Source organism: Balaenoptera ricei, chromosome 5, assembly GCF_028023285.1.
Source record: "Balaenoptera ricei isolate mBalRic1 chromosome 5, mBalRic1.hap2, whole genome shotgun sequence".
In the NCBI taxonomy this organism is placed as follows: domain Eukaryota; kingdom Metazoa; phylum Chordata; class Mammalia; order Artiodactyla; family Balaenopteridae; genus Balaenoptera; species Balaenoptera ricei.
The window spans coordinates 18,886,374-18,909,681 of NC_082643.1; the positions used below are offsets into that span (position 1 = coordinate 18,886,374).

The 23,308-nt window shown below is 38.4% G+C and overlaps 1 protein-coding gene across 2 annotated transcripts in view; it reads left to right on the plus strand.

The window, feature by feature from the left end:
• METAP1 (methionyl aminopeptidase 1) overlaps nucleotides 1–23,308 on the plus strand; it is a 69,684-nt gene that overhangs the window by 28,017 nt on the left and 18,359 nt on the right. For both annotated transcript variants that reach the window (XM_059922459.1, XM_059922460.1), the window contains 5 exons: nucleotides 10,912–10,963; nucleotides 16,617–16,732; nucleotides 18,115–18,175; nucleotides 22,389–22,480; nucleotides 23,218–23,301. In XM_059922459.1, coding sequence (XP_059778442.1) covers nucleotides 10,912–10,963; nucleotides 16,617–16,732; nucleotides 18,115–18,175; nucleotides 22,389–22,480; nucleotides 23,218–23,301 — 405 coding nt within the window. The remainder of the gene's footprint in view (nucleotides 1–10,911; nucleotides 10,964–16,616; nucleotides 16,733–18,114; nucleotides 18,176–22,388; nucleotides 22,481–23,217; nucleotides 23,302–23,308) is intronic.

The window sequence follows — 23,308 nt, forward strand, 5'->3', positions numbered from 1 at the left end:
AAGGTTCTTCCCGACTCTTTTTTTTTTTTTTTTTTTTTTTAATTTTATTTATTTTTGGCTGCCTTGGGTCTTCGTTGCTGCGCGTGGACTTTCTCTAGTTGCGGCGAGCGGGGGCTACTCTTCGTTGCGGTGCACGGGCTTCTCATTGAGGTGGCTTCTTTTGTTGCGGAGCATGGGCTATAGGTGCGCGGGCTTCAGTAGTTGCAGCATGTGGGCTCAGTAGTTGTGGTGTGCATGGGCTTAGTTACTCTGAGGCATGTGTGGGATCTTCCCGGACCAGGGGTTGAACCTGTGTCCCCTGCACTGGCAGGCAGATGCTTAACCACTGTGCCACCAGGGAAGTCCCTCTTCCCGACTCTTGCATCCCCTTCCCCAATGCGCAGGTTCCGTGGACAGTGATGCTGGTCAGCTACAAAGGCCACAGTCATCACTAGCTGCCTAATTGCCGTAAGTTTTCATAAGCTAAGAATTCAGGGCAGGGTTGACACAGACATGTCAAAAATATACAGGTGCATCATCTTTTCAAATTTCAAGTTTAAATTGCTTTTAAAAATAATAAGATTGAGGGACTTCCCTGGTGGCGCAGTGGTTAAGAATCCGCCTGCCAATGCAGGGGACATGGGTTTGATCCCTGGTCTGGGAAGATCTCACATGCCGTGGAGCAACTAAGCCCATGCACCGCAACTACCGAGCCTGCGCTCTAGAGCCCGTGAACCACAACTACTGAGCCTGCGAGCCACAACTACTGAAGCCCGTGCACGTAGAGCCCATGCTCCACAACAAGAGAAGCCACCGCAATGAGAAGCCCGCACACCGCAACGAAGAGTAGCCCCCGCTCGCCACAACTAGAGAAAGCCCCGTGCGCAGCAACTGAGACCCAACGCAGCCAAAAATAAATAAATTTATAAAAATAAAATAAAATTGATAAAACTGTTATTGGCCACACATTTTTACACAGTTTTCCCTACATTGCAGTTGAGGAAAGTGGAACGTAGAGATATTAAGATTTTTTTCCCCTTACAGCTAATAAATGATCAAGCTATGGGACAAGTCTGTCTGACTTCAAAGTCCATGATTTTAGCTGCTGCCCTAAACTTAATTTAGAAAATCATGTGAGTTTTGAGTTGTCCCTACCTGTAAACCCTTTATGAATTATGAATTATCCTTAGTAGTAAGTAGGTAATGGATTTTTTTGTAGTGTTAAAAAAATTAGGTGAAAATACTAATTTTCTTTAACATTTTAAGTGCTTCTTTTATCTCTCCTCTCTGATGGTTCGTTCTTCCCCCTCTCTTTCTTGATTTAAATTGGTGTGTAAACTTCTGTGTTCTCTAAATGAATCAGTTGGGATAGAGATGTTATTTTATTTAAGGAAATACGTGTCAGCTTCTGTGAGGGTAAAAAAAGATGCTGGGTGAGGCAAAAGTATTTTGTTCACATAACCTATTTAGAAAAGTTTTATAAATAGGTTGTATCGGGTTGCCAACTATATAAAGGCAGATCTTATTTTGCAATTTTGATATGCATGAATCTAGTTACCACAGAGTAGTTAAAACCAGTCTCCCAACAACATGAGTAATGACATGAAGTACATAAGACTTCACTGCTAGCTCTTCAGTCCTCAGATCACTGCGTAAATCACAGCTGTGCGTCTTGATCAGTGAGTGACCAGTCCCTCCACTTCTTTCAAAGCCTGTCAGCAATTGGTCCCTGTGCATCTGTCACTCGGTTCTCTTGCAGACAGCAGAGCCTGTAGTTGCCTAGCTTTCTTGTTTCCCAATGATAAACTTATGTGACATTTTACAAAAATGGATCATTGAAAGAAGGAATTGGCTAACAAAGATGGAAGTGCAACAAAGTGCTAAGTGTTAATGCTGGAAGTGAAATCTAAATGGAACATAAATGGAGTTGTGGAAGAAACAGCTGACCCAGGGGAGTGTTGACATTGCCCACCTTTCTAGAGACTCTATAGATGTGCAGCCAGAGGAAGTCGGACAGACTTGTTGACATAAATGAGGAAAATGGTTGTGATGAAAAGAATGATGGTGTCTCAGGGGAAGTGACACCAATAAAAAACTTTACATTAAAAGAACTCTCAGAGGTATTGAGAGTGCAAAGGATAAAATTTGGAAGCTGTTTTAAACCTAAAAAGGCGTATGACAATCTGCCAAGCATAACAATGATATTCACTCTGTTTACTGAGTTATACAGTGGGAAGAAGGCACACGTGTTCAAATTAGTCTTGATAAGTTTTTAAAGAAATAAAATACTCTAATTTTCAATATATCTAATGTTTTAAATTACAGTATACTAAACAAATATTAGTTTTACTTTTTCAGTTTCCTGTATATTTATAACCTACAGTACGAGAATTTTTTAAAACATCTTGTTCAATTATTTATTTATTTATTTATTTATTTATTTATTTATTTATTTATGACTGTGTTGGGTCTTCGTTGCTGTGCACAGGCTTCTCTAGTTGCAGCGAGCGGGGGCTACTCTTCGTTGCGGTGCACGGGCTTCTCACTGCAGTGGCTTCTCTTGTTGCAGAGCACGGGCTCTACGCGTGCGGGCTTCAGTAGTTGTGGCACGTGGGCTCAGTAGTTGTGGCTCGCAGGCTCTAGACCTCAGGCTCAGTAGTTGTGGCACATGGGCTTAATTGCTCCGTGGCATGTGGGATCTTCCCGGACCAGGGATCGAACCCGTGTCCCCTGCATTGGCAGGCGGATTCTTAACCACTGTGTCACCAGGAAAGCCCAAGAGAATTTTTAATATTTTGATAAAAAGTTTTAAAGGTCATGGAACAATTGTGATTCTCCCTGTTGATTATGAAGATTGCTTTTTACGGTTACAGCTTGTATGGTTGTTTACTACTATGCAAAGCAAGGACTGCCTGTATTAAAAATCAGTTTTATGGAGTTCTTCAGGACCATTCTGTGTATTAAAGTTTTAATTTTGGGTTTGTGGATGGAGATCAGGGATGCTGTAAACTCAAGTCTTCATCAGGTTGTTCCTTCATTTAAAACCCTTTAATGGCTTTTTCTGTTGTCATTAGAATAGACCGGAATTTTTAACAGGCTCTGATCTCTGCCTCTGTCTTTAGTTCTTGTCTTCTACCTCTTGTCACAGCACTGTGTATTTTTTCTGTTTAGCCCTTATGACTTAAACTATGTAGTAAATTGTGTGATTAGCCATGTAATATTTGTCTAGAATAGGCCTATATTGTTCACTGCTGAATGCCCAGCACCTATGTGCATATAAACATGTGCTTACGAGTCTGTTCATTCATTCATTCATACCTACAAGTACAGAGTTCACGTTACAACCACATGGCACTCTATATTTTATATGTGCATGGATATAATTTTTTTCTGTGGCGGGGAATGACTGCTTTCCCAAGATTCTCAAAGGCTTCAGTGGTCTGAAAATGTTAAGTATTGTACTATAGGAATTGATACAGTGAAATGTATACTCAAGCCTAGATGGTATCATTAAACATTAAAGATATTCACTTTCCAGTCTGCATTTGAATATTTGGACATACAAGATATTATATATGGCCCTGAGCAAGAATTTAAAATTTTTACATTGTCTGTAGAAGATAAAATTCGTTTTAAAAATGGTTATTTGTGTTGGGATATATTAATATAGTAGCATTTAAAAAATCTCTATCAATTTTACATAAGATATAAGACAGAGTAGAGTTGCTGTTGGGTGGGAAATCGGCTGCTTGGCAAATTTCATCTTCTAGAAAATTGTAAATTTATTCTAGTTTTCAAACTGTGTTTTCCTTTTCAGATTACCTATTGATTTTTTTTTTTTTTTTTGGATCCTGATTCAGTTATATCTTAAGTTCTTTAAAGGGGTTTATTTAGCTGGAATCTTTAATTTTTTCAGGGAAGACTATTCACAGTATTGCTGTAGTATTGGCTGTATCAATACCTAGGAGACATGTAAGCCACTTTAGCCATACTTAGTTCTCATTGGGCAGACATTCAGTTGCTTTATTCTAAGCTGGCATAATGAAAATGGATTGAAAATTGTACCAAGCATAGTTGGTATGCAGATGGTTGTCCTGGTGTTAAGGAAACATTGGAGTTAAGGCCTGGAAGTGAAGGATGGCAGTAGCATGCCTACTGTGCTGCCATGGTGGGATTTTTGCCTCTGGGCTTGGTGGACTCAGACTGCGGTCCTAGGACCTGCCCTGAACTTCTCCCTTCACTCCCTTCCTTCCATCCCTGACCTCTTCCTTGCTGACAGTCTTACTACCATAAGCATCTCTGCTGTAGGCTAGACTGGAAGAAGGAAAACAAGAAGCTCCAGTCTGTCTCGTCACTTTTGCCAGTCACGTCTATGAGGAGGAATAGTTTGGAGAGGGAAGGAAGAGAAGAGGTTGAAATTGCTGACTGAAGTTAGGTTTCTTAAAGTAACGTCATGTGCCTTTGCTTGCCCCATTTAAAAATTACCGTGGATAATTGGGAGTTGAGTCCATAAATAAGTACATGTAAGTGGAAAAAGCTTCAGAAAGACTGTAGTTAGTCCCTCACCCTGTTTTAGTGTGTGCCCTGATGTCTTGTTAGTCACTGTATTAGTTTCCTGTGGCCGCTGTAACAAATCCCCCAAACTGAGTGGCTTAAATCAACAGACATTTATCCTCTTTTAGTTCTGGAGGCCAGAAGTCCAAAATCAGTTTCATTGAACCTAAATCAAGGTGCTGGCAGGGCCATGCTCCCTCCAGGGGCTCTACCGCATCACTCTGATCTCTGCCCTCCTAGGCATATTACGTTTTCCTTTTCTCTGTGTGTGAATCCCCCCTCTTCCTCCTTCTTGCAAGGACACTCGTGATGATGGCATTTAGGGCCAACCTGCATAATCCAGGATAATTTCCCTATCATAAAATCCTTAATTTAATCACACATGCAGCAACCCCTTTCCGGAATAAGGTAACACTTTACAGGTTCCAGGGATTTTATTATTGCTGCTTTCACCCATCACTCTTCCAGCCTCCTTTTTGTCTTTTATTAAACAGGTGAGTGATTGTTTATCCCACTGTTCTTTGAGTTTTCGTACCTCATAATCCAATGCAATTTCTAACCAGTATATCCACCAAAACTAAAGTTGTGGAGTTTTTTTACTGACGCCTCTGTTATTGTTTTTCTACTATGATGAGGGGTCTGGAGGTGGATGTGTTGAGACTTGGAACAGCAGCCCCACAAAGTCATTAGGGACCTAGGCTTCTTGGGGTGTGCTTGTTGTTTTGCAGGCACAGCACTGCTACTTCACTTCAAGCAGCATCTCCGGGTTTGAAGAGGGGAAAGGGCAAAGAGTAAAAGATAGGTGTTTCTTTTCTCAGAAGCTTTGCAGAAGCCCCACCCAACAACTGGGCTTACGCTTGGTTGGCCAGACTGGGTCATGTGTCCACCTGCAGCTTCAAGGAGGCTGGGAATGTTTTTAGCAGTGTTCCCACACCTCCACTCTAGCAGGGTTCTTTGGCTGTTGAGGAAAGGGGAGGATGGCTATGAAGCAGGCAGCTTGCAGTCTGTCCTGGAAAGTGATGAAAGCAGTTCACATTTCCTTCTACAGCTACAAGCCTTTTTTTTTTTTGGCTGCACTGTGCGGCATGTGGGATCTTAGTTCCCTAACCAGGGATGAACCCAGGCCCTCGGCAGTGAAAAGGCATGGAGACCTAACCACTGGACCACCAGGGAATCCCCTAGAAGGCTTTTGTGTATATGATCACATTATCTTTGTTCCTTCCCTAACGGTTGTGGAGAAAACCTGCTTAATGCTGGGTGTGGTGGTAAGCACTAAGATGTCATACATTGATACTTGCTATGTGCTAGACACTTTAACTATTTTTATATATGTTAGTTGCATTATCTCCTTTAATCTGGTATGTGATCTTCTCCTGGAGAAAATCAACCCACTTTATAGGTGGAGCAACTGAGGATCCATTAAACTGGTGGTAGTAAGTATCATCATTTCCTAGACTTAAAGGTAAAATTTTAGAGCTTATAATGGTATAGCTAATACATGGTACAGCTTAATCACACCTGTGTTTTCTAGTTCCAGGTTTGGTGCTAAATCAGTGCTTTGAATTGAGTATGCGCAAACCACGCCGCCCCCCCCTGCCCCGCCCAGCCCATTCACACACTGTAAAACAGTCAGTGAGAAAGCATGACCTGTAGTCAGGTAATCCTGGTTTGGAGTCCTCTTCTGCCAGGTACGGTTCTGTTATGTGATACACAAGATTACCTAGTTTATCTGTGCTTCAGTTTTATCATTTGTAAAATGGGGACAGTGCCATCTGCCTCGCAGGGTTTTCGTGAGGATGAAATGAGATATAGGTGTATAGTGCACATATATTTAGCAAATGATAATTTACAGTTTTTACTATGGTTGTCTTCCTATTATAATTCAACATTGAGTTTTCCTTTCTTATGTAATGCAGCGGTCCCCAACCTTTTTGGCACCAGGGACTGCTTTCATGGAAGACAATTTTTCCATGGACCAGGGTGGGGGGGGTGGTTTCGGGATGATTCAAGCACATTACATTTATTGTGCACTTTATTTCTATTATTATTACATTGTAACATATAATGAAATAATTATACAACTCACCGTAATGCAGAATCAGTGGGAGCCCTGAGCTCATTTTCACTTGCCACTCACTGATAGGGTTTTGATGAGTCTGCAAGCAGCTGATTGATTATGGTCTCTGTGCAGTCAAACCTCTCTGCTAATGATAATCTGTATTTGCAGCCACTCCCCAGTGCTAGCCTCATCTCCTCAGCTCCACCTCAGATCATCAGGCATCAGATTCTCATGAGGAGCGCACAGCCTAGGTCCCTCGCATGCACAGTTCACAGTAGTGTTCGCGCTCCTGTGAGAATCTAATGCTGCTGATCTGACAGGAGGCGGAGCTCAGGTGGTAATTCGAGCAATGGGGAGCGGCTGTTAATACAGATGAAGCTTCGCTTGCTCACCCGCCCGCTGCTCACCTCCTGCTGTGTGGCCTGGTTCCTAACAGGCCACAGACCGGTACCGGTCTGTGGCCCGAGGGTTGGCGACCCCTGATGTAATAGGTTAATACTGAAGAAATAATTTATTCCTTTTTAGTTCTTGGGACTTTTCGATTAATCTTAATAATCCTTTTTTGTGGTAAAATCATAGAAAAATATTTGTTTTTCTACTAATTTCCTATAACTCCATGGTGGGGAGGAATTGATTTTTGTGCCAGTTGTGAGTGGTTTTTGTAGTGACAACAGATAGGGGTAACTCTAGTTTCCTTCCTGTATTAGTTTTCTATAGCTGCCAAAACAAATTACAACAAACTTGGTGGCTTAAAACAACACAGATTTGTTATCTTGCAGTTCAGTATGTCTGACACAGGTCTCGGGGCTAAAAGCAGGTGTTGGCAGGTTGGCATTCCTTTCTGGAGACTCTAGGAGAATCTGTTATTTGCTCTTTTCAGTTTCTAGAGGCTCCTTGCATCTCTTGGCTGGTGGCTCCCTTCCTCTGTCTTCATAGCCAGTAATGTAACATCTCTGTGGCCATGCTTCCATCATTACATCTTTCTCTGACTCCTTCTGCCTCCCTCTTCCACCTCTTAAGGACCCTGTGATCACATTAGTCCCATCTGGGTAAACAGTGTAGTCTCCCCATTCTCAAAGTCAGCTGATTAACAGCTTACATTCCCCTTTACCTTAGTTGTAAACTAACATATTCACAGGTTTTGAGGATTAGGACACGGACGTCTTTAGGCACCATTATTCTGCCTCCTATACCTCCCATCCTCCCCAAAAGACTGAGCTCGGTTTCAGCTTCAAAACTGGAGAAGTCTTTAATGTTGCATATACCGTTTTATACAGTTGAAGTCTATTGAGGTTGTAGGTTGTAGTAGGAGGTAATGGGTTAGTCTGGGATTTTTGACTCAACTGCTGCTGGTTGTGGAAGATGCGAGGGGAGTGAAGGGGAAGTAGTGAAGGTCTGGCCCTGGAGGGAGAAACCAGCCTTTCCGAGGCTGTTGGGTAGATCTCTAGGGAAAGCAGCTTTTAGCATCACTGGTGTAATGGGTCTTGATTACTACATAGTCCTAGGGATTTTTTTTTTCCTCCTTCTATTTTTTCCTTAGCTCTCCTCTTATTCCTGGATTTTTTTGTGTGTGTTTGCAAAGTCAAAACGTTTGTAGAAATTTGTGAAATTTCTTAGTATTTGTAATGATTTATTTGAGTAATTTTAAATTCTTTGAAGGAAAGGCTATAAAAATCAAAGCATAAATAAAATCTATGTCTGGCTGAATTCATTTTTCTAATTTATTACTTGAGTTCATTACTTGAATTCAATTTACTACTTGAATTCATTTTCCCAATTCAGTACTACTTACTGGTGTCTGAACTATGTCACATGAACATGTTTTCCCAACTAATAAGTCTAGTCTTTCTAGTTATTTATTTATCCATTCTGATCAATATGCAGGTGTTCACTGAAACTCCTCCATGTGCCAGGCGCTCTGCTTGGCTCTGGAGATATAGTGGTAAACTTGACATAGTCCCTTCCCTCATGGAGCTTACAGTCTAGTCTAGTAGGGCTGTCAGCACGTAGTAAAGAAAGTGGATATGACTAACTGGGAGTCAAACTACTATAAATCATGGAAGAATCTGCAAAATTTTCCGTATTTTTATTTCCCCCAGTGTATGATTACTTCATTGGTTCAGAGTTCTTTTCAAATACTTCAAAATAATTTGATGACATAAAATTGAAATATAACTATGGCTACTGTTTACAATATTGACTGATGTTTTTTGGCTTATTTGAAGTATGTAATCTGAAGTTTAGGTTGCTTTATTTTATTTTGTTTCTTTTTGAATTTTATTTTATTTATTTTTTTATGCAGCAGGTTCTTACTAGTTATCTATTTTATACATATTAGTGTATATGTGTGAATCCCAATCTCCCAATTCATCACACCACCACACCCCAACACCCACCACTTACCCGCCTTGGTGTCCATACGTTTGTTCTCTACATCTGTGTCTCAATTTCTGCCCTGCAAACCGGTTCATCTGTACCATTTTTCTACGTTCCACATATATGTGTTAATATACGATACTTGTTTTTCTCTTTCTGACTTACTTCACTCTGTATGACAGTTGCTAGATCCATCCACGTCTCTACAAATGATGCAATTTTGTTCCTTTTTATGGCTGAGTAATATTCCATTGTACATATGTACCACATCTTCTTTATCCATTCATCTGTCGATGGACATTTAGGTTGCTTCCATGACCTGGCTATTGTAAATAGTGCTGCAATGAACATTGTGGTGCATGTGTCTTTGAATTATGGTTTTTCTCAGGGTATATGCCTAGTAGTGGGATTGCTGGGTCATATGGTAATTCTATTTTTAGTTTTTTAAGGAACCTCCATACTGTTCTCCATAGTGGCTGTATCAATTTACATTCCCACCAACAGCGCAAGAGAGTTCCCTTTTCTCCACACCCTCTCCAGCATTTGTTGTTTGTACATTTTCTGATGATGCCTGTTCTAACTGGTGTGAGGTGATACCTCATTGTAGTTTTGATTTGCATTTCTCTAATAATTAGTGATGTTGAGCAGCTTTTCATGTGCTTCTTGGCCATCTGTATGTCTTCTTTGGAGAAATGTCTATTTAGGTCTTATGCCCATTTTTTGATTGGGTTTTTTTTTTTTAGTATTGAGCTGCATGAGCTGTTTATATATTTTGGAGGTTAATCCTATGTCTGTTGATTCATTTGCAAATATTTTCTCCCATTCTGAGGGTTATCTTTTCATCTTGTCTGTAGTTTCCTTTGCTTTGCAAAAGCTTTTAAGTTTCTTTAGGTCCCATTTGTTTATTTTTGTTTTTATTTCCATTACTCTAGGAGGTGGATCAAAAAAGATCTTGCTGTGATTTATGTCAGAGTGTTCTTCCTGTGTTTTCCTCTAAGAGTTTTATAGTGTCTGGTCTTACATTTAGGTCTCTAATCCATTAGGTTGCTTTATGAAATGAGTTTTAAAATAGGCATTATCATTTTTAAGCTTTTCCAAATATTTAATGTAGTGAAGTTACAGATGTTGATTTTCGCAAATAAAGTTTCCAGTAACTATTTCTTATATATAACGTTCTTTTTTTTTTTTTTTTTTTTTTTTTTTTTTTTTTTTTTTTTTTAGATTTATTTATTTAATTGATTGGTTGCTATGTGGGGTCTTCGTTTCTGTGCTAGGGCTTTCTCTAGTTGCGGCAAGCGGGGGCCACTCTTCATCGCGGTGCGCGGGCCTCTCAGTATCGCGGCCTCTCTTGTTGCGGAGCACAGGCTCCAGACGCGCAGGCCCAGCAGTTGTGGCTCACGGGCCCAGTTGCTCCGCGGCATATGGGATCCTCCCAGACCAGGGCTCGAACCCGTGTCCCCTGCATTCGCAGGCAGACTCTCAACCACTGCGCCACCAGGGAAGCCCTATAACGTTCTTTAAAATATTTCTAATTAAGGAAAGCCTGGGGGCTTCCCTGGTGACGCAGTGGTTGAGTATCTGCCTTCCAATGCAGGGGACATGGGTTCGATCCCTAGTCCGGGAAGATACCACATGCCGCGGAGCAAGTAAGCCCGTGCGCCAGAAGTACTGAGCCTGTGCTCTAGAGCCTGTGAGCCACAACTACTGAGACCGCGTGCCGCAACTACTGAAGCCCATGCTCCACAACGAGAGAAGCCACCGCAATGAGAAGCCTGCACACCGCCATGAAGAGTAGCCCCCGCTCACCGCAACTAGAGAAAGCCCGCGTGCAGCAATGAAGACCCAACACAGCCAAAAATAAATAAATAAAATAAATAAATTTATTTAAAAAGAAAAAAAGCAAAGGAAAGCCTGACACTAATTTTCATGTTTGTTCCTTTTAGGAATGTTTTAAAGGAAGCTGGGCTACTCACAAGTTACTACATAAGAAAGCAAGTAAGTAAAGTCACACATCTCTATACCATTTTTCTTAGCAGTGGCTTTGTGCAGAAGACAAGAATTCTTCCAGCTCTGAAAGCGTATATTTGAATGTTCTGACTGTATAATCCCAAAAGCTAGAATTAGGACATTTTTTGTTCTTTGTGGTATGTAATCATTTAAATAAAATGTGACTAATATCTCTGTTAATCTTATTTCCAATATGTAACATGAAAACATGAGATGGCTGCCACGAGTGGGATCTGGCTTGAGCAATACCAGAGGACGTCCTAAACTTTTGGCGTCTGGCACCCTCTTTCCTTTGCTAGAAGCGTTTGTGTGTTGTAGGCAGGGGCGCACGAGCTATCTGGCTTCATTTAATCAAATCGCTTTCGTTCTTGTTTAGTTTCAATTTCATTTGCTTTGTCTAACTCAAAATTATATCGCTTTGTTTTTTTTGTGTTTTAATGTTATCACTTACAGTCTAATGTTTAATTTTCCTTTTTGAAGTTCCTTTTTGAGACACCACAAAGTGAAACTATTGGCTGCTTTTTAGCTATTGCTGTCAACCACACTGATCTATTGCTGATTCGAATGGCCTTTCCTGCTTTGGCGACTCATCCTATGAATTCAAGCCGTTAGCGTGGCTAGCTCACGACAACTCGTCACAATTACTTGAAAATTGACAAGGGCTTTTTTTCTTATAGCACTGCCATCCTTATGGGCGGATTGGCAGATAGTACGTGGTTCTTGGTATAAGGTTTTCTTTCAACTTACTGATCTTGGTATTTTTAGTTCATCTACTTTATATTTTTAAGGAATTTGCTGATTTAATAAAGTTTGGTAGATTGTTTTATATGTGTATATACCTTAAAAATCTCATTGAGGTCAGTTGAACCACCATTTAAAGGAAAAGGAAATAAAAATTTAAAAACATATTCTGTGGTTGTATAAAGTGAAGTCTACATTTAATGGAAATGCTAGGCTATTGTGGGAGGAAATGTGGTTAGAGATGAGGAAAAATGATGTGAATAAATGAGTTTAAAAAGCATAAATGACAGGATTTGCTACCTCCAAAGTATAGAGATAGGTTTAAACATGCCATTTTATTTTATTCACTTATACTTTAAATACTGTATATCAAATGCATTAGGTATTTTTAGAGCTCTTTGAGCCAATTATTAACATTTCATATTCAGGAACTTAAAAGCACAGGGAACTGAAGGATTGAGGTGAAAGAGTATGTTACTGAAAGAACTTGGGGCTTCCCTGGTGGCGCAGTGGTTAAGAATCCGCCTGCCAATGCAGGGGACACGGGTTCGAGCCCTGGTCCAGGAACATGCCATGTGCCACGGAGCAACTAAGCCCGTGAACCACAGCTACTGAGCCTGCACTCTAGAGCCCGCAAGCCACAACTGCTGAGCCCACGTGCCACAACTACTGAAGCCTGTGTGCCTAGAGCCCGTGCTCCGCAACAAGAGAAGCCACTGCAATGAGAAACCCGTGCACCGCAATGAAGAGTAGCCCCCCCCTCGCGGCAACTAGAGAAAGCCCGCGTGCGGCAACGAAGACCCAATGCAGCCAAAAAGAAAGAAAGAAAGAAAGAAAGAAAAAATGGGTCTCTACTCCAAGTGTTTGCCAACTCATTGAAGTGTGCTTGTTTCTTCAATATTGGGTTTCTAGGATAGAGCTATTTCATTATGACTTACACTGCAAGAGAATTAAACAGCTGGTGTTCCCTAAGTAGTTGTTACTGCACTGGACTAAGACGGTTTGTGTTTTAGTTATACCTCTAGAGTTTAGTATGGTGCCATGTTTCAGATTGTGCCCTCTTGGATCTTAGGGGATGATTTCTTCAGTGGGTGAGCCTAATATTCTTGATCACTTTGGGCTGTGTTGGGTAGAGTCAGCCCTCAGCTGCCAGCCTTGTGTCTTTCACACCCTAATAAATTGACCCCACCTACCATTGTGGATGACAGTCCTAGAGGAGGGAATGGTGTGGGGAAAGGTGATCTCCAGGGCTAAGAAGAGTATTGAGAAAGGGATTAGGGGAAAAGAATGTTGGGCTGGGAAGGAGCCAGGGCATCTTCAAAGATAGCACCTCATTCCAAGAAGTAATAGTGAAATAATGTAGCAAACAGTTCATGTGCACTGATCCCTAATTAAAGATGACTGATTTATATTTATGTTCATGAGGGATATTGGTCTGTAATTTGCTTTTAATATCTTTGACTGGATCTGGCATTAGAGTAATCCTGGACTCATAGAATGGGAAACATTTCCTCCACTTCTATTTTCTGGAAGAGGTTGTGTAGAATTGGTATTATTTCTTCTGTAAATGTTTGGTAGAATTCACCAGTGAAATCATTTGGACCTGGAGTTTTCTTGGTTGCAGAAGCTAATCAGACCTTAGGAATATTTCAAGTGTGAGTTAAATGACTCAAGAGCAGAATTTACTTTTTATGTGTCATAGTAAAGAAGACCAGTTAGGTTGTAAAGCCCTTAAATGCATGTAATCCTGATGCTTGGGTGCATATTTCTTACACATATCTCCTGCCAGAGTTTACACAGTACCATTTGCCTTTAGTCTGTCTGATCTGTAAAAGTTGTAGCACTTCACATCTCAATACTCTATTATTTTACACTTTTTACACTCACCACTGATATACTCAGTGTGTTTCTTTGCCTCCCATTTTCCTAAAGTAAAAGGTGGACATGGTTGACAAGTATCTTTTGAATAGCCAAAGATATGATATAAAAACTCGTTTAAAAAAAAAAACACAAAAGAAAAACCTCTGTGGGATTTCCTGGCAGTCCAGTGGTTAGGACTTGGCGCTTTCACTGCCGTGGCCCGGGTTCAGTCCCTGGTCGGGGAACTAAGATCCTACAAGCTGCGCAGCGCGGCCAAAAAAAAAAAAAAAAACCTCTAAATAATACTTTTTATTCTACTCTTCTACCCTTCCAAATTAGTGTGCTTGAGCTTTGGATTGCGGAGGGAAGGTATTAGATAATATTTCAGAACTGGTTCCACCAAGCTTTGTGAGCACGGATTACTCTAAGCCTCACTTCCAAACTGCCGAAATCATGCATTTATTGTGAGTGTTAAATAAACAAATCTATGTAAAGTGCTTGGTGTATGTACAGTGCATAGTAAGTGCTCAGTAGCCATTTAATAATCATCTCTGGGAGAACTGAGTCAGGATTGTGATCAGAAAATTCTCTTCCAGGCAAAGCTTAGATATGGGCAGTTCTTTGGTGGCAGCTGAGGCCACCTGCACAGAACCTTTTAAAGAGGAAAGAAAGAAAGGTGTGCTGTACTTGGTCTTGGTACCTGATCTTGCACACATCAGGTACTCTTTGACACCACCTGCAGCTTACCTGGCCCTGTTGCATTGTGATGTTTGAAAGACAGCTTACAGATGTTTGCTTATGCTGTCCTATGCTTTCACAGTCATTTGAAAAAGACCAGTTAGTATGCAATTTTGTTACCGACCCCCAGTCCAATTCATATTTATTAGGTTTCTATTACGTATATGTCTGGGACTTAGGGGCTTAGATCAATTGATCCGTAAATAGTTTACATTAAGTAAAACTTACTTCGGAAGAGAAACTTTCCCTAAGTAAATTATACCTAGAGACTAGAAAAGAGCTTGCCATATTTCATTCTTATTTAGATAGCTTTTGGGTTATATTATTTGTTGGAGGTCTGCTTTGAATTCTCTTGAAAATCGATTGTGGAAGGTTCAGAATCCAGATCAGTAGGAAGCTTTGAAAGATTTTACATCCTTCGTTTTCCCTGCACCCTCCCTTGGAGTATGTTAAAGCAAAAAGCCTGCATCTTGATTGCTGTTCTGCCCTGTTTCTGGTGAAAATTATTCTTGAAGTTCATGATTCATACAGAAGCACTTGATGCAATCACAGCTAAAGCAGGTGTAAGTTGGCCTGCATTTTAAACTATTTTCTATAATGTTTGACCCCAGTGGCAGTGAATGGAGTCCATTTCTGTCCTGGAATGAGAAACAGCTTCGTGTGAATGTTAATGTCAATAGGAAAACTTTCCTGAACTTCACAGGGGAGAAAGATATCTAAAATTTAGTAGTGTAGTAGAGCTTTCCTTTCTCATTTTCTATTCCTTTACTTTTTTTCTTTTGGCTGCGCCATGTGGCATGAGGGAATCTTATTAGTTCCCCGACCAGGGTTTGAACCCATGCCCCCTGATGGGGAGTTCAGAGTCTTAACCACTGGACTGCCAGGAAAGTCCCTTCTATTCCTTTACTTTATATGTAATATTATAATTATATTTTCTTCCAAAATAATGTGAATGGGTTGGTTGTATTTTTGCATTCTTTTCAATTGCCCCTCAAGGGCCTTTCAATCCCAAGTTGACCACATGCTCTTTGGAGAGAGTACTGGACTGGGAAGCAGCATTTCCACATTTCTGTGCCCATGTGAACCATCTTGCCTCAGTTTCCTCATCTGTAAAATGAGAAAATGAGATTAGATTGTCTTTTTCTGGTTGTTGATAACTGTAGTCACCATGCTGTACTTTATATCCCCAGGACTTATTTATCATATGACTGGAATTTTGTAGCTTTTGATCACCTTCACCCATTTCACCATTCCTCTTTAGCTTAAGATGATATGATTCCATCTGTCCAAAATCAATTTTAAATAGATCGCTTAAAGGGAGGAGTTTTTTCCTTGTACACTTCTAAAATTATTTGAAGCTTGCCTTTTAAAACCTGTGATAACATTACAATAATCAGGAAAACGCTGGTGTGCATTGGGAGGTGTATAGGCTGCTACTTGGTGTAGGAGGGATTTGAATTCCTGCTGTTTAAAGTCTTAGGTTAGTAGTTTTATTTTGGTTTTTGGATAAGAACTGCAGTTAATGTGCTCAGATACCATTGAGGGTAGGTTCTGTGTGAAGATTTTTAGGTGTATTTCAGTAAACACAACATTATATATTATTAACTAACCTGGTAGTAAGGTGTGTGTTTGATTCTTAATTTTTCTAATGAATTTTCAGTAACTTTCGATTGATTGTTCCCCGTATCTTTGCCTTTTCCTACTTCCTTCTATTACCTACTTCTTTCTGTTACCTCCTTCCTGAAAAAAGGCAAATGATACTCACAAAGTTTTCTAAGCAACTTAAAATGTTGACTTGAAAGTCATTCATCAGCTAAGTGAGAAGTTTTTGTTTTTTACTTTAAATTTGCTTTGGGATTATTTAGAATCTGTTCTTTTAGTAAAAGCACAGAATCCATTTGTAATATCTGCTCTCAGTTGGGAAGTTCTCCCCAGGCTCAAATTTTGTATTTCAAAAAACAGGCTTCCTATAAATTGACGTTGCAGAGAGAATACATTTAGTATTTACTCGAGAAAAGGAGTTCAACTATGAGCTGTTCCTATTCAACATTGTGCAAAAAAGGAGAATATGTTTAGTTTGGGCTTTTTCTCCCAAGACACTTAGATCTTTGCAGAGTCATAGGGCTGTGGACATAGCAAGAAAGCAGCAGCTTTGGTGACTTAGGTTAGGGTAGAAGTTTGCTGGATTTTGTGCCTGGGCTCTTTGGCTTGGCTTTCAAATAGTGACAGTTAAAGTATGCTGCTGCTCAGTGGCTTGACCACTGAGGCGTTTCTTTCTCTCATTCATCTGTCCGTCTCCCAGAAGATGAAAAGGCCAAGCGAGAATCTGTGTCTCCCTGGACTGTGGAAGGTGATATCAAGACTGACCCATGGGCAGGTTATCGATACACTGGTAAACTCAGACCACATTATCCACTGGTGAGTAAATAAGGTAATAAAAATGTAACATTCTTTTAAACCAGTTTTCATAATTTTCAGTTTCCTAAAAATGATGCTCATGATTTGTATTCCAATTATGAATCATGTGATCAGGATGAAGTTTACATTCTAGCTTGTTAACTTTTATGGTACATTATTTAGAAGTTAGTAGGGATAATTGGCAATCATGGATGAAGTAGAAAACTTTTAGATGAAGGATTCTTTAATATTTAAAAAAGAATGAGGTAGAATAGATATTTGTTAGGCCAGCATAATGGTAGTGTATATTACTACTTTTCTAGAATTGTTTTAGTGTGACACACTTCTACCTTAATTTAGACACGGCTCTTCTGCCCTCCTGTTCCTTCCTGTGTTCTTGGCAGGCTGACTTCAGAGTCTTAACCTAGGAATTGACTGAAGTTGAAATTTATTTGTCATTCTCAAGTACTTAAATTCTTTTTACTGTTGTTTCCTTTTTATAAAAGAGATACATCTTTAATTTTTAAAATTTGGAAAAATATCAAAAATATAAGAAAGTTTAATAGTAGCTCCCAGAGATAGTGTCCAGGAACATATTAGGGTACATTTACTTTGAGACATCATTTTGTTACTGATTTTGGTTCACCAATTTGTTTGGAACAACACGGGCACCTTCCTTGTCTGCGTGTAATCTTAAATCTTTAATGGCTTCTGTCACTCTCCCCATTCCTTACATATCCTGGGAAAGGGGGTGGCATTAGCACTAGGCTCGATCTTCACAAAATAGATACGTTGTGATATTTAAGATGTCATTTAAAACTTTTTTTTTCATTTCAGTGAGCGGTCCCCAGCCTTTTTGGCACCAGGGACTGGTTTCATGGAAGACAGTTTTTCCACGGGGCGGGGTCTGGGGGTGGTTCAGGCGCTTCTCTGAGTGATGGGGAGCCGCAGGTGAAGCTTCACTGCTCACCTCCTGCTGTGCAGTACGGGTCTGTGGCCAGGTGTTGGGGGCCCCTGATTTATTTTATTTTATTATTATTATTATTTTTTAAAATATCTTTATTGGAGTATAATTGCTTTACAATGGTGTGTTAGTTTCTGCTTTAAAAAAGTGAATCAGTTATACATATATGTAGTCAGTTATACATATACATATGTTCCCATATCTCTTCCCTCTTGCATCTCCCTCCCTCCCACCCTCCCTCTCCCACCCCTCTAGGTGGTCACAAAGCACCGAGCTGATCTCCCTGTGCTATGCGGTTGCTTCCCACTAGCTATCTATTTTACGTTTGGTAGTGTGGTGTTTATTCCCCCACTTTTATTTTCTTTGTTAGTAGATTTTAATAATGAAAGTTACTTTCATGTTTGAATCGGATCCATCTAACCTCTTTGTTTTTTTTCAGATGCCAACAAGGCCAGTGCCAAGTTATATTCAAAGACCAGATTATGCTGATCACCCTTTAGGTAAATTCTGCTATGCTGTTTCTTCATATTTCAATTTGTGGGCTTGATGGCTACTACAGAGGAAAAGAGTGCTTTTTTAGTAGAAAATTTTCAGTGCTGGATTTCTAATAAATGTAAATATGTTTTTTCAAGGCACACTAGAACATTTGAGAGAATTAAAGATTCTTTCCTCTCATTAGAAATCTAATCAATTCTCAAGACATTGTTTATGTGGCTGTTAAAGGCTACATTCAACGTAATATTGTATTTTGTGTTGTTATATCAAATTCTAGATTTTAAAAAAAGTTTTGATTTTAGCATGTTCTCCAACCTTAATTAAATAATATCCATTTAGGTAAAAACAGATGGTGGAGGCCTTGAATGCGTGCCTAACTAAAGACTCTGGACTGTAGCAGTAATAGAAATAGTAGTAATGGTGATGATAATAGTAGTAATGGTGATGCTGATGATTCTATAAGTGATATTTTTTCATAACTGTGTGCCAGGCACTGTGCCAACCTCTTTACATGTATTACTCCATTTAATACTTTCAACACTCCTGAGGTGGGTTCTATTGTCTTCTCCCTTTATGGTTAATGATAGTGAGACATGCAGAGAAGATAGGTACTTTACAACATAGGCTAAAGTTGGATTATGTGAAATTACTGAGTTTGCTTGTCAAAAATGGTTGAATGTGGTTTAATCTACTGAGCTAAGCTACCTTTGCTTTTTTCTCAAAGAAAAAAAGGGAACTGTATTAAGTCGTTATGAATATAATTTGAAAATTTAGGTAAACTCCACTATTTCAGGTAAATTGAAGGAAAAGAGTCTGAATGATAGAATACTGTTGAGGATGTATATAATTTCATTACACTGTATTTAATATTCTTGAATATAGTTTTAAATTGTATTTTTAAAGAGTACATAGATAAGGTAAATTGTAATAGTATAAAATGTTGCACAGTGAAGTGAGTACTTTTCCCCAGAAGTAATCACTATTAATGATTTCTTGTAGAACTTCTCAGAGATATTTGTTGTGTGTACACGCATTAACACCCCCCCACCCAATTATACATGAAACGAACAAACTATATACACCTTTTCACCTTGCTCTGTTATATTTTATGTTGTAAATATTCCATATTATCCCATATAAAACCATTTCTTTCTTTTTAATGACTGAAGTATTCCATTATGTGGACATGTTATAATTTATTAAACCAGACTCCTAATAATGTATGTTTAGATTATTTCCAGGTTTTTACTTCTAATAATTTGACTGCAGGAACTGTTCTTATAATCACATATTTGTTCACATGTTGAGAATATTTCTATAGGTTAATTGCCTAAAGTGAAATAGCTAGATCACAGGATACATGCATTTTTAAAACTTTTGAGAGGTATTAGAAATCTCAGAGATTTTTTTGCCAGATAAAAACATATGAGAGTCTCTTTCCCTGTATCTTTTTTTCTTTTAAAATAAATTTATTTTTGGCTGCATTGGGTCTTTGTTGCTGCACACGGGCTTTCTCTAGTTGCGGTGAGCTGGGGCTACTCTTTCTTGCAGTGTGTGGGCTTCTCATTGTGGTGGCTTCTCCTGTTGCAGAGCACAGGCTCTAGGCACGTGGGCTTCAGTAGTTGTGGCACGCGGGCTCAGTAGTCGTGGCTTGCGGGCTTTAGAGCGCAGCCTCAGTAGTTGTGGCACACGGGCTTAGTTGCTCCCTGGCATGTGGGATCTTCCCAGACCAGGGCTCAAACCCGTGTCTCCTGTGTTGGCAGGTGGATTTTTAACCACTGAGCCACCTGGGAAGTCCTCTTTTCCTGTATCTTCCCCAGCTTAGCATGTTATCAAGTTTTGCGATCTGTGCTAATTTGAAAGATGAAAAATGGTATTTTGCAGTTTTTTTAATTTGCATTTTTAAGTTATGAGTAAGGTTGAGCATCTCTTTATTTTTAAAAATCATTTGTATTTTTTTTCCTTTTGAAATGTCTATTCATATCCTTAGACTTATTTTCCCCCCAGTTAGATTACTTGGTTTTTTCCATACTGACTTATAAATGCTCTTTCTGTATTAAGGAAAATAATCTCTTGATGTATGTACTATAAAATGTTTTCTCCCAATCAAGCAGTTACATTTTTGTCTTTGTAACATTACATTTATGACAAACTTTCAACATTCTTCTGTAGTAAAATTTATCAGTGTTTTCTTATAAGGTGCCTATGGCTTTATGACCTAGAAAGACCTTTTGGGTTCAGAGATTATAAAAATATTTTTCCATGTTTTCTTCTACTATTTCTATGGTTTTACTCTTCTTGTGTGTGTGATATAATTTTTGGTCCATATGAAACTTATTTATCTTTAGGAGTTAAGTAGGGATGCAACTTTATTTTTTTCCCAGCAGAATATCTGGTTGTCACATCACGAGTTATTTTTAAAAATTAGTCTTTTTCTTACTGATTTAAAACGCAACCTGTATCACTATATTAAATCTTCACATCTTTAGGTTTTTGGATTCTGTTCTGTTTCATTAACCCATCTGTCTAATCGTATGCCATTGCCAAACTCTTAATTATTACAGCTGTATCATGTTTTAATACTTGATAGGCCTTGTTGCCCCCGCCTTTCCTCTTTTTCAGAATTTTCCTGGCTATTCTTGCATGTTTGTTTTCCCATGTGAAATTTAGAATCAGCTTGTCTGGTTCCCAGAAATGTCCTGTTGCCATTTTTTATTGGGATAGTATTAAATTTATAGACTAATTTTGGAAGAAGTGACACCTTTACAATATTGAGTCTTCCTATCCAAGAACAGGGTATGTTTTTCTTCATTAGGCCTTTTAATGTTAAGTTATTCCTGGATACTTTATCTTTTTAAGTTATTCTTGTGAATATAGTATCTTCTGTATTTTTTGCTTGTTTGTATATGGGAAAGTTATTGATTTTTATATATTTTTCTTATCTGCCAACTTGCCGAATTCTTATTTCTAGTCATTTACCAGGTATTCCCTTGTTCTAGGGATATATAATCATATCTGAAATTGATAAGGATTTTGTCCTTTTCTTTCTAATTTTATATGTCTTGTTTCTTTCTCTCGTTTAATACATCTGCTAGTATTGTCACTAGACAATACTTTATTCTATTCTATTTAGCTAGAACAGTGCTAAAAATACTAGTGCTGATAGTGGGCATTCCGTGATGTTGGTTCTTGGCTTGAGATTTATATTTATCATGTAAAAGTGGTAGCTGGCTATGTTATCAGAATTATCTTTCTAGATGATCATTTATTTTTCATTCCTTAATCTATGGCTATGATGAGTTATATTAATAGTTTAATATTGAACTATCCTTGCCTTTCCAATATGAATCTCACTGAAGTCACGGTGTACTATGTTTTTTGGATTCTGTTTGATAATATTTTATGTGGTATTGTTATATCAGCATTTATAAAAAGAGTAGTTTATGGTTATATTCTTTTTGTCAGATTTTGAAATAATTATTATACTGGCTTTAATGCTTTTAAATGTATGAATAACTTCAATTAAGCTAATTTTATTAGTGAAAATTCTTAGGGCAGTATTTTTCAAACTTTTTTGACTATGACCCAGAGAACTGTATTTTATAGCATGATCTGTGTATATGTGTGTGTGTGTGTATAAATTAACAGTCAAACATTTTACAACAGCACTTACTTGCTTACTTACTTACCCTGTATGATATAGTCTTATTATTTTCTATTCCATTTATTTACTATAAAAAAATATTAGTCTTAGCCCACTAATAGCCACTAAAGAGTCACAAACTGCCGTTTAAAAAACACTGACTTAGGTTCCAGTTTCAAAAAATAAATGAGTGTAATTAATTTATCAGTTGTTGATAATATACTTGCTTCATGAGATGATGATCATGAAAACAGTTATAAATTGTATGGTGCTATTCAAATGTGAATCATTTACTGACCTTATTAACACACTTCCTGTCAAATAATAAGTACTTCATCTTGAATGATTTCTCATAGACTTGGAAATTTGTTCTTTAAAATTGTTCTTTCAGTTTGTTTAGCAAATTTCATGTTGAAAGTATTTTTTCAGAAAACCTGACCTGGACCCTCCCATATTATGAAATACCATTGTGTGAAATAGTGAGACCTATTATTATATCATCAAGGGGATAATTATGCTAATATATACTACATCTTTTTGTTCACTTTGGTTTACTTACTGATTTTCTTTACCAGGAATGTCTGAATCTGAGCAGGCTCTTAAAGGTACTTCTCAAATTAAGTTACTCTCATCTGAAGATATAGAAGGGATGCGGCTCGTATGTAGGGTAAGAGTTTTTTTCTCCCCGCCATGGGATAGAACATGTTTAAGTAGTTATAACACATGAAGTCAATGATTTGCTCATTTATAAAGGTAGCAAATATTACATAGTAAAACTGTGACTAGCCATATTTACTTTATTTTTAAATTTATTTATTTTTTTGAAGTATAGTTGATTTACAATGTGTTAATTTCTGCTGTACAGCAGAGTGACTCAGTTATACATACATTCTTTTTTATATTCTTTTCCATTATGGTTTATTCCAGGATATTGAATATAGTTCCCTGTGCTGTACAGTAGGACCTTGTTGTTTATCCATTCTACATGTAATAGTTATTTTGTGTGGTTCTTTGAGGAAAATCATTCATCTATTCTTTTATTTCCCTCCCTTCCCTTCCCCATTGTAGAATTGTGAGAAGCCTCAAACTTCATCAGTTCATTATTGTTTAGGTTACTTAGGATGTACATTTTCACATAGAAATCAGTCAGACGTACTTATTAAGCTATTTTCTAGTTAGCCCAATTTTATTTCTATGTTTACACGCACATGCATACACATTTATTAATGAGTGTTAGAAATACATACAAATGGTTGTAAAATGAAAATTCAGGATTATAATATTCAAGGTGAGGTTCGTCTTATTAATATCCTACAAAATCTAAGTTAGTCCAAAGGGTACAGATTTCTATTTCTATTTCTATTTCATTTCTTCTTGAATGTATGAAGTGTTTCTCTTTTACAGCTTGCCAGAGAAGTACTGGACATTGCTGCTGGGATGATTAAACCAGGTGTAACTACTGAAGAAATAGATCATGCTGTACACTTAGTAAGAA